This window comes from Podarcis tiliguerta (genome assembly GCF_965153285.1).
Source record: "Podarcis tiliguerta genome assembly, chromosome: 12".
Taxonomy (NCBI): Eukaryota; Metazoa; Chordata; class Lepidosauria; order Squamata; family Lacertidae; genus Podarcis; species Podarcis tiliguerta.
The window spans coordinates 46,016,083-46,031,243 of NC_139545.1; the positions used below are offsets into that span (position 1 = coordinate 46,016,083).

The 15,161-nt window shown below is 44.0% G+C and overlaps 1 protein-coding gene and 1 long non-coding RNA gene across 2 annotated transcripts in view; both read left to right on the forward strand.

Moving 5' to 3' along the window:
* Positions 1–15,161, forward strand: part of LOC310661184 — a 101,934-nt gene that overhangs the window by 53,152 nt on the left and 33,621 nt on the right. The window lies entirely within an intron of this gene.
* VIPR2 (vasoactive intestinal peptide receptor 2) overlaps positions 1–15,161 on the forward strand; it is a 49,322-nt gene that overhangs the window by 4,906 nt on the left and 29,255 nt on the right. The window contains exon 2 of the mRNA XM_083406665.1: positions 2,870–2,972. Coding sequence (XP_083262791.1) covers positions 2,870–2,972 — 103 coding nt within the window. The remainder of the gene's footprint in view (positions 1–2,869; positions 2,973–15,161) is intronic.

Sequence of the window (15,161 nt, forward strand, 5' to 3'; positions counted from 1 at the left end):
AGAACATTTAAATCATGTGATTTAAAGATTTAAAAAAAGAATATTTTTAGACATTTGTTTAATCGACAAATGATAAACACTGAGAATTAAAGCTCACTAGTGGTACACAAAGCTGCATCTATGTTTCGTTTTGTGATTCTCATAAGTAATCTTAATAAGAACGTGCAGGATCAGGCCAATAATCCACCTGCTCCAGCATCCTGTTCTCACAGTGGCCAACCTCTGACTATGAATTTGTCTAATCCTCTTTTAAAGCCATCCGCATTGCTGGCCATCGCTGCTTTCCGTGGGAACGAGTTCCATAGTTCATCTGCTGCATGAGAAAGAAATGTCTTTTATCTGCCCTGAATCTTCCAATCTCCATTGGATGCACACAATTTCTAGCCCCATGCAAGATGGAGAAAAACTATTCTCTGGACACTTTCAGCCCTAAAAGGAACTGGGCCACACATTAGAACATTGTGGTCCAAGAAAGATACTTGGAAAAGGAAACTAGCATTAGAAACCACTATTTTTTCATGGTTGCCATACTTTTTCCCCGGCACTGCACCTGTGCATAAATATAACAAGGCTTATATATTTAATGTTATGGCTGAAGACCAAATTGTGGTTAATTTCAGTCTACACTGTTTAGAAGCTGGCTTGTTTCAATACATTATAGTTAAGACTAACCACTGTTTGTTGGGTTCAGATAATGATGATGATGATGAATTTCATTTCTATACCACTTTATATTTCCAAGAAAATATCTCAAACATGTCCACAGTCCTTGTGGCAATGCTGAGGGAAGGGCAGAGAGGAAGAGTATGTGAGCTCAGGTAGAGGCTAGAATTGTTCTTGTCACAATAAACCATGGTTTGGTTGCGTATTGTGGTACTTTAACGCAGGGGTCAGCAAGCTAAGGCCCATGGGCTGGAAGAGGCCGGTGGAGGTCATTTGACTGGCCCCCGAGCTGCCCCCGAACTGAGTTGCCTGTTCTCGTGCTGCGCTAAACCGGCGCATGGGGACTCACTTCCGTGGCGCCAAAAATCGTGTCTGCGCAGGCGTACATACTAAAAATCACAGGCGCGCATGTGATCCAGCCCACAGAGGGATCTCGGTGGGACCGATCCGGCCCAGGCAAGATAAATCTTGCTGACCCCTGCCTTAACGCAACCAATGAGCCATTCCAGTTCAGAAGAATAATTAATACAAAGAGTAACAGAAATGCTTGCACATTACAGTGGGTTTTCCCACTGCACAGCATTTAAGAAATAAGATGTACGAGGAAAGGGGAGAAGAATAAAAAGTCGTCACGTTATAATTTGTGATACTGTACTTTGTTCTTATCACACTAGATGGGTTCTCTTCCACCCTGCTCCATAGTTAGCCAGGTTGTCTTTTGATGACAAAAATGTACATTTCCTTCATTTATAATAATGTTCCAAGTTGCTCTGAAAAGCTGTGAGTCACTTCAATCAATATTTTCAAATATCCCTGTGGTGACTAGTGATTGCCAACTGTAGTGGCATTGTTCACTGGGGAATGTTCAAGGCAGCAATCAAGGATGTTTCTTTGTACAGAAGAGTGCGGTTTTCAAAGTTCCCATTGACATTGCTTGGGAGCCACCAGGCTGCCAACATTTAAAGCCCAGTTTGGGGAACCTTAGGTGCTGACAACGTAGTAAACGCAGCAGTTAAGAGACTGAATGGTGAACCAGAAAGTCAGTGGTTTGAATTTTGTTTCTGTCATTGTGTCTTTAGCCACAATGCCTTGACCTCAACCCCCTGGGAGATACCCTGTGGCCACTACTGGCACCTGGTTGTGGAGGCCAGAGCTCAAACAATGGCATTAATGAGCCTCAGTGGAAACTGTTAAACCAGAGATGGTCCTCTGCTGAGTCAATGCTTGCAGCTGGATCTTCCTTGTATTCCCAAGTAAGGTTGTTCCTCCCAAATAGATATTTCCTTCCAAGTAGACCTCTGGTGACAGAGCCTTCTGGAAGCCAACTAGGCTATGCACTGGGTCTACTGACACCTTTGCTCCTGAGGCCTAGAGGGTGATGCAGACTTGGGTGATGAATTGAGGGCTTGGGATAAGGTTGGAGGAGTTATTGAGGGGCCTAGGCGAGGCATCCCTGTAATGGGATTATTCAGGCTACCTTGGACAGCAGCAGATTCTTCCATATCTTTGTTTGGAGCTGTGCCCCATGCCTAGAGAGATTTCCCTAGGATCTGGGCTGGATAAGTTAATGACTCCCTGTGGTCAAGGAGTGTGTTGCTTTACTAACTTTTTCAACCTGCAACATTAGACAGTTACCCATTACAATGAAAAACCACAGCCTTCATAGCTGGTTATCACTACCTTCTTAGCACGTCAAGGATTCCTCAGTTTCTGCTATAGAACTAAAATACATGTTTTGATACCAGTGGTTGTTTTCAGGCCAAATGGCATTGGGTTGTGCCCAGTGCTAGCCTTGCTCAGAGTAGTCCCATTGGAATGAATGAACATCTTGATGTAAACTGCTCTTTCGGTAGGTTTCATATATTTTGGCATGCATTGTGATTTGCATGTAAATTGTTATTTCTTTGCTACATGTACCTTCTGAGGAGTAATGATACATTCTAATGACACTTGGAAGCAAAGGGTCTGTTGGTTAGGGAGATTGAGTTTTGTTTCAGTCAGTCAGTTTATTTGTTACAGTGGTTCTCTGCACATTTGTTTGCTGAGTGCGGGTAATAGTGTAATGCAATTGTATCGGCATACTTTATTCAGCCTATAACTTCCAGTGCTAATGTATTTACTTATTCTTGAAAAACCTAATAAAAATGATTAGCTGTGCTTAGTGTTATGAATATATTTCAGTCGTGTCCTTTGTTCAATTTAACAGGTAAATGGGATTCACCCGGAATGCAGATTGCAGCTGGAGCTTCATAAAGAGGAAATAAAGTGCATGGAACTTTTAAAAAATGCCAAAACCGTGGGTTTTAAAGGTAAGAAGACAACTTAGAGAGTGAAAAGAAAAGAGTGATTCAATCGTGTAGTCTTGCAAATAAGTCCACAAAAGCTACTGGCCTGCAAATGAAAGGAGCCTGTTAAGATTCTCGTAGCCTCCATTTCCATGTTGGCTGAAAATGAACGGAAGGTCCCTTCTCATGGCCAGCATTGACATGGGACAGGGTTATCCACCACCCCCTCTGCCAGCCTGCTGTATTTCCATGATTACTTACTGTAATTAGTAAATTACTTTTATTTTATTCCATTACACGTAAAATAAATGTACAAAAACAAATGTAAAAATACAAAAATATCAGAAATGACACATCCATTCTCTTAAATTTGTCAACAAAATCAGAAGATGTGAGGGGACATCTGTTGGTAGAAACATTTAGATGTCCCTATTTCCTGCATACGGTGCCACAGCATCCTGGAAGTTAGTTGTGCCGATATAAATGATAAAATCTGACTACACAGTATAAAAAATGTTATGGGTCTTCTAAGCCTTTGGAAACCTTTATATTTTCTGCCCTTGCCAGGTTCCATTCACTTTCATACCACAGAGATATCTGAAGGTCTTCCACTTTTGTGCTGTGGATATCCTAGCTGCTATCAGAAGCCACAACACTAATTCTTTAGCTTGCAGTTTTTGAATATGACCATCTCATATATTTAGAAGTGAGCGCTGTGGTATCATTTGTCTGGTAGTCTTTGAGACAGTATATACACATTAGACCAGAACTCTTTCACCAGTGGACACTCCCACCATAAATGAAAAGACATTCCTAACACCCCAATGATGACATTCTGCCCCTCCAAGGGCAGGAGCAATGGGGAGCAGCAAATAGCACAATAGTAGGTCCCTTATGGGAATATCGGAAGCTGCCTTGTACCAAATCAGACCATTGGGCCATCTAGCTAGGGTTGTCCCTACCAGTAGGCAGAATGAGGCAGGCGCTTTAGGTGGCAGATAGCTGAGGGGCAGGTAACAGTGAGGTGTTGGAGAACAGCTGTGTGCTAAGCAATTTGTTCTGTGCCTCTGAGGTAGCCTTGGTGGAAGATGTTGTCCCATCACCAGTGCTGAAATCAGATTAAAAGTTGGTTTTGGTCCAGGGAAGAAGGTGGGTGATGCCGTCTTCATCTCACACAGCAAATTGAGCTCGCTCTGCATATAGTTCAGTACTGTCTACACTATAGTTTTTCAACCCTGAGTCTACCAGATGCTGTTGTACTACAACTCCATCATCCCTGACCTGTCTGAGGATCATGGGAGCTGTAGTCCAGTAACTGTGGCTGAAGAACTTAGTTGTAGGGCTATACTTAGACTCTGCAGGAGTTCCTTGCACTACGTGAAGATGTTTGGATTTTTTTAAAATGATAAAATGTCCTATGGGGCAATGATTACATTTTTAAGATGAGGAGAAAGCGCTTGGAAGGAGGCAGTTGATTCCATTCCTTTCCTGTCTCTGCTTTTAAAACAATTTTTCACTATGGCTTTAAGTGCAATGGAACAGAAGATTATCAGAAAGCAAATACAGAAGTGAAACATTTCCCACAAGTCAGTGCCTCAACCAAGGCCATCTGCTCACCGTGTAAATAAATGGTCTTTCATTCTTCTCAGTAGGGAGACAATAAATACAGCAAAGGGTTTGAAACAGAAAAGTAAACACATATCTGCCTGTAAAAGAAAATGGATCAGCAGCAATGAATTGAATTAGGCTGGGTGCTGTGAGTCAGAATTTTAAAAGAGTCTGTTATAGGATATATTTTTTTAATTGGCAAGGATATCTTTATTTGACAAGGATTATAAGGTTGACAGCCAATTGGAAGGGTGGGTTGAGAGCCAATACAAGCCTGCAGGTTCCGTGCAATCACAGAGAAAATGAGAAAGCCTAATTGCTGTGCTGGTTTATTTTATTTATTTTCAGTTTAATTGTTGTATTTATATTCAGTAGCCCTGTAAGATTGGCTAGGCCAAGAAATATAGCAACTGGCACAAGGTAACCCAGTAAGCTTCTTGACTGAGTGAGGATTTGAATTTGGGTCTCCCTAGTCCTAGGTCTAGTGATGTATGGAAGTGAGAGCTGGACCATAAAGAAGGCTGATGGCCGAAGCATTGATGCTTTTGAATTATGGTGCTGGAGGAGACTCTTGAGAGTCCCATGGACTGCAAGAAAATCAAACCTATCCATTCTGAAGGAAATCAGCCCTGAGCGCTCACTGGAAGGACAGATTGTGAAGCTGAGGCTCCAATACTTTGGGCACCTCATGAGAAGAGAAGACTCCCTGGAAAAGACCCTGATGTTGGGAAAGATGGAGGGCACAAGGAGAAGGGGACGACAGAGGACAAGATGGTTGGACAGTTTTCTCGAAGCTACCAGCATGAGTTTGACCAAACTGCGGGAGGCAGTGGAAGACAGGAGTGCTCTGGTCCATGGGGGCACGACTAAATGACTATAGAACAACAGTCCTAGGTCACATTCATATGTTTAAATGCTATGATACTACTTCTAACAGTCATGGCTCCCCCCCCCCCCAATCCTGGGAGCTGTAGTTTAAGGGTGTTGTGAGAACCCTATTCCTCTCAGAAATTGACAATTCCCAGAGTTCCCTGGGAACAGGGACTGACTATCCGAACCAGCACTTGCCCTGCAAACCAGGATCTCAAGCGAGGATTTGATCCTAGGTTTGTTTGGGCTAGCAGAGTATGGATGAAATGATAAACTATGGTTTGTTTCAAAGCAGGGTCAGTATGCAGTGGGATAAGTATGCGAACTGAGACTCCTCACGTCTTATTCACATAATGCCAAACCATGGTTTGGTGTTCTGTTTAAATGGAACGTCTAAACGTCTAACTCATTCAATCATGGCATTTGCTGGCTTGGAAGCGTATCTGACTGCAGGAAAGCTAAATAATTGCTTCAGTGAGCATTTTTAAAAGGACGTGGGTGGAAGTGCTAGGAAACTAAGGGGGGTTGTGACCTCCTGCCCATAACATGTCCTATTTATAGAGCACACAATAACTGCTTTAGTTGAGGCCGTGGGGAACTTTGTTTTAAACGGAGATGCAATCGTGTTGCTTTTATGGTTTACTACGGGTCCAAAAACTCTGTGGATTACCTCGTATAGATTTCAGGATTAGAGCATCCTTAGCAATCACAAAGCCCACAGCAAGCAAAAACTCCAGAGATGAAGTTGAAGGATTTATTTAAGCACTGACTTCTCTACCTTCCACCCACAAGAGAACTGTTAAAGGCAAAAGACTGCTGGAACTCCCTGGAACTTCTAAGTACTTTAGAAGATACCTGCTGGATCTGATCAAAGACCCATCTAGTCCATCTTTGGCCAACCACATGCCTATGGGAAGCTCACAAGCACAGCATGAATGCAATAACTCTCTCCTGCTTATTAACTCCCTCAACTGATATTCAGAGGCCTACCCCTTCTCAGACTTGAGGTAATATCTAGGCATTGTGCCAAGTAGCCATCAATACCTTCTCCTCCATGATATCTGTCTTAATCCCTGTTCAGAGCTGTACAAATTGGCGGCCATCACTACCTTGTGGGAACAGATTCCACACTTTAACTATATGCTGCGCAAAAAAGATAGCCCTGTCGTTTGCCCCCGGCTCTTTCGAAGAAGAGTGGAACACAAATTCTCCTCTTCCAACCCTCACTGACAGCTTTAGTTGCTGTGTAGCATAACCCTATCCCTGTTGACTCAGAAGTAAGCCCCCAGAAGTGGGGTATACTCTCAGGTTAAATGTGTATGGGATGGGAGTTTAAGAGGGTAATCCTATAGAGGGGGCAGGTAGGAGAATCCATAACCGAGTTCCTGTTACTTACTACCCCTGTGGCCAGAGCAGAAAAATGTGCTTTCCCCTTTTGTTTCTTTAATTTGACTTTAAAAAAAAATCTAACAGAAGGGAAATTAGCCCTTGCTTTGGGCATCTTAAAGAAATTAGGGCGTTTTGGACCCAGGCCACTCTGCAAGTGCCCTGATTTAGACACTACTACCAGAAACTCACAACACAACCCTCTGCCTGTTCAATCATAAGTGAAGGCGAATTCTCAGATTGTTGTGCATAGAATGGCAACCCCAGTATATAAGAAAACCTAAAGCGTGGGGTTTTTAAAATATAGACATTATAAGGATGTCAAAAAGTAAGTTTCTATATTTAGTGTTGTCAGCATTCGAGCTGAGTACAATATTTTTGTCCTGTATGTGTTTCTAATAGCAAAAGCATATTTTTCCATGGTAATAAATCACTTTGGGATATTTCTTTTTCTCTTTCCAGTTTCTTTCATAATAATAACAAGGCTAATTGCCAAAAGACACACAAATCAAGCCTGAAACGATTGTCCACATTCTTTTGATAGTCCTAAGCTGCATATTAATGATTCCTGTTGTCCTCGTGACATTTTATAGTTGCATCTTTTTATTACCAGGTTCACTGGAACTAATTTTGGGTTACGTTTTTCTTTTCACACGCAGTAGTAATATGAAGTAGCTATAAAACTCTTAGAATTACAAGCTGGAAAGTGTGGAGAGATTTTACCGTGTGTGCGCCTGTGTGCAAATAATCTTAGTCATTTCTTACCGTACTTGTTATGTACTGAAGTTCTCACCCTGGGCCAGCAGGGGGATACTGTATATAGTTCAGGTCCACGTATGCAAGTAAGGGATCGAAAGTGACGATCAATGATTGGATAGTTACAGAAAATGGTTACTGTTGCATTCTAGTGGAGCTCTATATAAGCAGACTGGCTGAACCCTTCAGTTCAGTTCAGTTCTGGCCTGTGAATAAACAAGAGCTGTTTGAAGAATCGCTGTGTCGTCTGATATGTTCACCCACAACTTAACAGTACTTTAAAAATTCATTTCCTTGGTTCTTACCAGCAGGTTTGCAGCAGATTGATGAGAGATAACAGCCATTTTAAAACACAGTAGTACCTTGGTTTACAACCATAATCCGTTCTAGAGGTCCATTTGCAAACCAAAACAGGTTGTAACCCATGATGCACTTTTGCTAATAGGGCCTCCAAAAAAAATTTGTTCGTAATAAAAAAAAAGGGTTGTAATCCAAAAAAGGTTGCAAACCGGGACACACACTTCCGGGTTTGACGTGTTTGTAATCCAAAACGTATGCAAACCAAGGTACTACTGTACAGTAGCACCTCGTGTTACGTTACCCTCGGGTAACGTAAACTTCAGGTTGCGAAAGCGGCAAACTCAGAAGTGTTTCACTTCACGTGCATGTGCAGAAGCGGTCTACCACCCCGCGCACATATGTATAACAGTAATCCTTAGGTTGTGAAAAGCTCAGGGTCCGGCTGGACCTCCGGAACGGATCCCGTTCGCAACCAGAGGTGCCACTGTATAAAAGTTGAGATGCATTGAAAAGTCCATTCAAGTATAGGCAACTCCCCATTTAATGGGGAGGGGTACATTCTCAGGCACTGCACATCTAAGTAGAATCGTGTATGTTGGGGACACAATTGAAAAAGCCTGCAAACACCCTCTACACCTCTGGAAACCCTTAAAAAAACAAAAATCCACCACAATCACTCCCTCCAAACCTCCTTGCTCAAACTCAAACTCTCCACAGGCCTCAAAAGTTGGTGCAAAGACTCCTGGGGTTTCACTTGCAAAGGCTTGTGGGATTGCTAGGCACCATTTTTGTGCTATTTTTACGCCCTTTTAGGGCTGTTTTTGCCTCTTTTCATTCCACTTCTGGGTTCGTGGCAATGCATGCATGCACATTTGCCTAGATAGTCAGGTTGTGGAGGTCACAATGCAAAGAGCGATGGTGATAGAGGAGAAAGGATGCCAACACCTAACTGTTGTGATTCCGGACTCACACCTTGGAGCCTTCCATTAGCCTATGATGACAAGCTCACTCTCTAGCTCCAGCAGGGGAACGTTCCTCAGTAGTCTGTGTGTACACGAAGAAAAGCAACCTTCCTATCAACATCTTTCAGATATTTTCCACAAGTGAGGGAAAGATGGACCTTTGCCCTTCATCTCTGGAACAGACCCAAAAACATCGCACTGGAGCAAAAGAAGTAATTTATTCGGCTGTCCTTTGCCACTGGTATGAATTCCGCATCCAGTCGAGCCAGAAAGTTACTCATTTTTCAGTACGTGCATAATTACCAGCGCTGCCAGACTTTTAAAAAATATAAATTTAAAAAATAATAATTGATTGTCTTTTCGGGATTCTTGTGTGTCAGGTTTCTAATGCTGCCTTTGGCCTAAAATCAACGGGGGGGGGGGAGAGAAAGCCTGGTCTGGAGTCCTGTACGTGGACTGAATCCTCTTTGAGGGGCCAGAATAGGTGCCGTAAGTCAAACAAATAGGGATTCTGCCCGCATAGCTTTGCTAGCAACACCTAAAATGTGAAGTTACCCCAGATGGTAATGGACTGGTTGTCCCTGGTTAGGATCAGAAATGGACAAAAAAAACCCCACCTTGAACTATATCCCCCACAAACTTGGAAAATAGCTCAGTTTCTTCCAGCTCAATTGGATCCAGTTAGCAGGTTGGGGGAGCTTATTTGACCTCCCATCGTCTGTGGCACTGGCTTACCGAGAGAGAGAGGAGTGCTGCATCAGTGAGGCGGTGAGGTCAACAACATGCAAACGCTCCAATAGGAGCGCTGGATTGGCTGCCCTGCTGCTGACCTCAGCGCCACCTCACACAGAGATATAGAACTGTTCAGGGGACCCTTGTCGGTGGCGCAGGGAGCACCATGGGGCACAGAACCAAACCGTGTTATGCTGCCTGTTGAAACAGTTATAAACTGAAAGTACGACAGGAGTCCTATGGATTCTGGCTGCTGTTTGTGTACTCCAAGCCTGTACATGGTTGAAGACCACATGAAATTACAAAACGCACCACCTCCACAAAGACCTATGGTAGAGCTCACAATATACCTGCACATCCCCATTCCACGGTTGTGGTGACAGGCGTGCTGGCTTGCCCCAGCTATTGAGGGGGCTGGCACCGCACAATGTGCTCACATCACATGTTCACGCCACATGATGTGCCGGTGTGAGATTTGCACGCCACACGGGTTGCACACATTGCGCGGCAAGCACAAATGACGTGTGCATGTCGCCGTGAGATATCGAGGGGCAAAAGTCTACCATTACTTTGTACAATCCTGGAAGTCTGTTTCAAGCATTTTATTTCAGGCTGGACATTAGTGGGTGGGCTGGAGTCATGTCAAATAGTTTGGCTTCGCTCGTATTAGATGCAGGTTACAAAGATAACAAGATCAGTATGGGATAGTTCTGTGGGGGTGAGATACGCAGCACGAGCCTATGCATGTTTACTTGGAAGTAACCCCATAGGAGCATTTCTATATGCCCTTTCCCTAATAAAATTAATAATAATAATAGTAGTAATAATAATAATAATTTATTTGTACCCCGCCCATCTGGCTGGGTTTCCCCGGCCACTCTGGGCAGCTTCCAACAAAGATTAAATGTCACACATTAAAAACTTCCTTGAACAGGGCTGCCTTCAGATGTCTTCTAAATGTCAGGTAGTTGTTTATCTCTTTGACATCTGATGGGAGGGTGTTCCACAGGGTGGGAGCCACTACCGAGAAGGCCCTCTGCCTGGTTCTCCGTGGCTTTGCTTATCGCAGTGAGGGACCTGCCAAAAGGCCCTTGGCGCTGGACCTGAGTGTCCTGGCAGAATGATGGGGGTGGAGACGCTCCTTCAGGTATAAGCCTCCAATAAGTTTTGCATAATCTAAAGTGGCTTACAGACATGTTTTAATAAAGTTGTTTACAGTCTGAGCAGGAGCATACAGATTGGGGGGAATGGCCATAGCTGGCTGGTAGACAATCTACTTTTCATTATTAGAACCAGATAATGTTCACTGCAGTGCCAACATTAAAAAGCGATCTTAAAACTGGAAGTCAAATGAAAAGTGCAGCCATAAAGGGGGAATATCTTGCTGGCAAGTGATCTAGAGAAGGAGATTTACCCTTACCATGTGAATATATTTTTTGAACCATCACCAGCTCATGTCACAGGGCAAGAAGCTTGGAGATGGTTCCAAACAGGTTATGCAAGATTATATATGCTCAAAGGATCTCATTGCATCAGCGTGAGGGACCCCTCACACAAACAAACATATAGATAATAGATTACCACTTCGGAAAATTTGATTGAAAAGCAGCTATGGACAACACTCACCCAAACACAAACACACACACACACACACAATATAGCATTTTAAAGTATTCAATCAATCCTGTGATTGGGGAGCAGTTTCACAAAATAACCTAATTAAGGTGATTGCAAATCATTAACTTGTATTTAACTCAGGTAGTTATAATTAATAGATTGAAACCCAAAAATAATTAACATAAAGTCAGACTGGTTTCCAATCCATAACTGCTATTTCATTATAATTGCTGTTTCTTTAAGATGCAATCCGACTTGCTTGATTCAGCCATACTTCCATTGTAGGCCTTATACTTCTTCTTTTTTTGCATAAATCATTCATGCACAAGAGGCTTGTATAATTTCACATGTCCCAAAGTCCTTATGCATTTAAATAAACACATTAGCAAATCTAGTTTTATGGGTTTGGGTTTTTCTTTAAAAACATCTTTATTAGTGATACCCACTGCCCTCTAGTACTTGGGCATTGTCCTGCATGGCCCCTAGAAATGTGGGGTTGCTGTTTTTTAATATGACAACATTGTCAAGAAAATGGTTCCTCTGCATAGGTCTCTGGGTAAAATGCTAGCCTTTTGGAAGAAAACTGTATCCCAGTAATTGAGATGATGTCGTTGAATTGAGGCCTCTGTACTATCTAGGCTGAGGAACTTATTTCAGCTGTGTGGGAAAAGCCACCCACACCAAAACACTAGAATGTTCTAGGCTTTAAGCCTCCTGATTGGTTCACCCTTCTTGCGTTTTGCTGTTTGCTTTTATTTCCCTTTGTCTTTCTTACCTGTTGCTTTGTGACACCTAGGAAACCATATCTTCCATGCTCTGGACTACAGCTTTTGGGTCAGTGCTTTATGGTATATGCACAGGGTTAGGAAAAGCTAGCTTTTCTGTTTCAGTTTGATTTATAATTTAGGAGGCCACACCTTCACCTTCACCTTCCTGCTCCCACTCACCTTGCAAATCCAGTAACACTTCTCCATTTTGTCAAGTTGTTCCTCCTTTGATCCCGTCCGTCGTCGCTCCAGGCCATCCAGCAGCAAAGAAAACAGATTTATCTTGCTTGGCTGAGACCATTCAAGAGCCTCTTAGTAATTTAGTATCTTGTCGGATAGTACAGTGTCTACAGACTCCACTTTATGTTTTTAGGAAATGAACATCCACGTAGCCAAGAACATTTTTTCATCAGTTCTATGAAGTGTAGGGTTGGATTCTTGGAAACACAAAAATCAGAGACAACACACTTCATCAAGATAAAATGTATTTGGACCATGCACAAAGAAGAGCAAAGTGCAGATAGACCATCCTTAAACAAATGTCACTCTCATTTCATCCACAGGGGACATTCAGATTAGAGCATGGGTAGGCAAACTAAGGCCCGGGGCCGGATTTGGCCCAATCACCTTTTAAATCCATCCCGTGGACGGTCTAGAAATCAGCGTGTTTTTACATGAGTAGAATGTGTGCTTTTAAAAAAATGCATCTCTGGGTTATTTGTGGGGCATAGGAATTCGTTCATTTCCCCCCTCAAAATATAGTCCACCCCCCCCCACAAGGTCTGAGGGACAGTGGACCGGCCCCCTGCTGAAAAAGTTTGCTGACCCCTGGATTAGAGGAAGGTTCTTCTGCTAGGCTGGACTCTCTGTAAGCACCATACACTTTCCCCAGTTTTACCAGGCTACCAGTCCTGAATCCTTGCTTGTGAATTACATAGGATGGCAGTGCACTTGTGGCTTTGAACGTAGGCTTGTTCCACCTGCATCAAGTAGAGGAGTTGGGATTGTGATCTGTAGTGACAAAGTGTGGTACTTGGTGTTGATGACATTCCTGCAGCCATCACATGTTGGAGGCTGGGTATTTGCAGCTGGGAGCTCGCTCTGCTCTTCATGCAGGGAGCTTACTCGAGGGCAGCACTCTCCCCAGTATAGACATTCAGCCCCCAGTGCCTAGAGAGGTGCAGGAACAGGGGTTGAAATGTTTGGGAAGGCACAGGGCCAATGGGCTGACCCCCATGGTGGCAATTGTGGTGGGTTGGGGTAGCTGAGTAGGGTTCCTGGGTTGTATCCTGTGTTAGCCATACTCATAGTAGGGCCATTGAAATTAATGCTTTTGACTAACAAGTGCATTAATTTCAATGGGTCTACTCTAAGTAGAACAGAGCTGGATACTTAAAACCCATCTTTTTATTCAGTACCTACATTTACTTCACTGTCTTTCATCTACCATGAAATTGATGAGGGGAAAGCCATATCAGTTTCATGGGTGCCATTTTTCTTCATTTTCCCCCTCCTGTGAAAGTGATAAGGGAAAGGGGAGCAGCCCTATGACTAGAATTCTCTTTACATAATAAAGTTTGTAAATGTGGTAGATAACTGGAGATCTCTTTGACGTGCATGATTTATTCCTATGACAGAATTTAGTTTTCTCATCACAATATTTTTGGGGCTCTTTCACTTGGAATTTTTAACGTTTCTGATTATACCCAAGTCGTTAGATCCTAATGCATTTTGATGGCAAAGTAAAAATAATTCAGTCTTGTTAGTATTGCTGCCTTTTAGTAACCCAGTGCTTATTTATTGTGGCACTTGGCAGTAAATAATAATTTTCCCAAAGCAAAATCAATCATTGGAATAATATGCCAGAAGCAAACTAAAGCAGTTTTTTTAGAAGTGATGGAGAATAAGTGGTGCGTTGGTTTGCCTTATATGCTTAATATATGTAAGAGTGTTGTCACGCTACAGTTTGCTTGGCCACAGACAGGTGGCGCTGTGATGTGAAGCAGTCTTCTTTTTGTCTTCCTGACAATTGCTGGTGTGGTTCAGTGTTCTTTTAATCCTCATTGCTTCTGTTAAAAGAATCAAACTAGCAGGTGAAAGTACACACAAGGTACACACATTCAAAGCTAGAGGAAAGTCTGTTCCATAGCACTGAAGGGGCAAGAAATGATTGTGAGGAAGCCAAGTAGTGTCAGAATCTAGGAGAGGGTCAGTTGCATAGCTGTCAACCATCCCTTATTTGGCGGGAAACTCCCTTATCCCAGCGCCGTGTCCCACTGCTGTCCCCGATTGATGATGTCCCTTAAATTTCTTGGGTTTCAATGCTGCCTGGGAGAAAAGGGCTACTACCCCCATCTCCCAGCCACCCCCACTCGCAGGGATAAGACCCCCCCACAAGGAAGAAGAAGAGGAGTTTGGATTTGATATCCCGCTTTATCACTACCCGAAGGAGTCTCAAAGCGGCTAACATTCTACTTTCCCTTCCTCCCCCACAACAAATACTCTGTGAGGTGAGTGGGGCTGAGAGACTTCAGAGAAGTGTGACTGGCCCAAGGTCACCCAGCAGCTGCATGTGGAGGAGCGGAGACACGAACCCGGTTCCCCAGATTACGAGTCCACCGCTCTTAACCACTACACCACACTGGCTCTGCTTACATCACGGCAGGGCCTCGGTGAGCATCCGTCTATCTCTGGAGATAAGGGAGGAGCGCGCCTTGGGGGGAGAAAGTCAGCTTGTCGGAGAGTCACATCGCCCGCCACCCAACACACCGAAGGGCCCGTAACTCCCGGTGCACACCAGGAGCTGCAAAGATAATGTGCACTCGAGGGCGATCCGCCTACTGGGCGCGACTATGGTGCCATCTGGGGGCTTCGTTCCCTGAACGAAAAGCGGCCAGCTAGCCCCCCCTCTTCCCTGGACTCCAGCGAGACTTTGAGAGCTCTTAGCAGGCGGAGGTAACCACGTCCGGCCCATCCTGTCGAGCGGCAGGGCTCACCCCTTCTTTAAAGGGCCAGCGAGGAGAGAACTATCGCTGCTTCAGCCGCCCAAGGCATCCCTTACGACTTTAGCATGCACAGCTAGACTTGCAGGGTCTTGCTCGGCGCAAGATCTAGGGGAGGCATGCACTGGCGGAGGAAGAGGAGGGTGGGGGAGTGCCCAGCCCCCGGCAGCGCAATCCCAGCAGGGTGCAATCGCAGCTCCCCCCCCCCCCGCG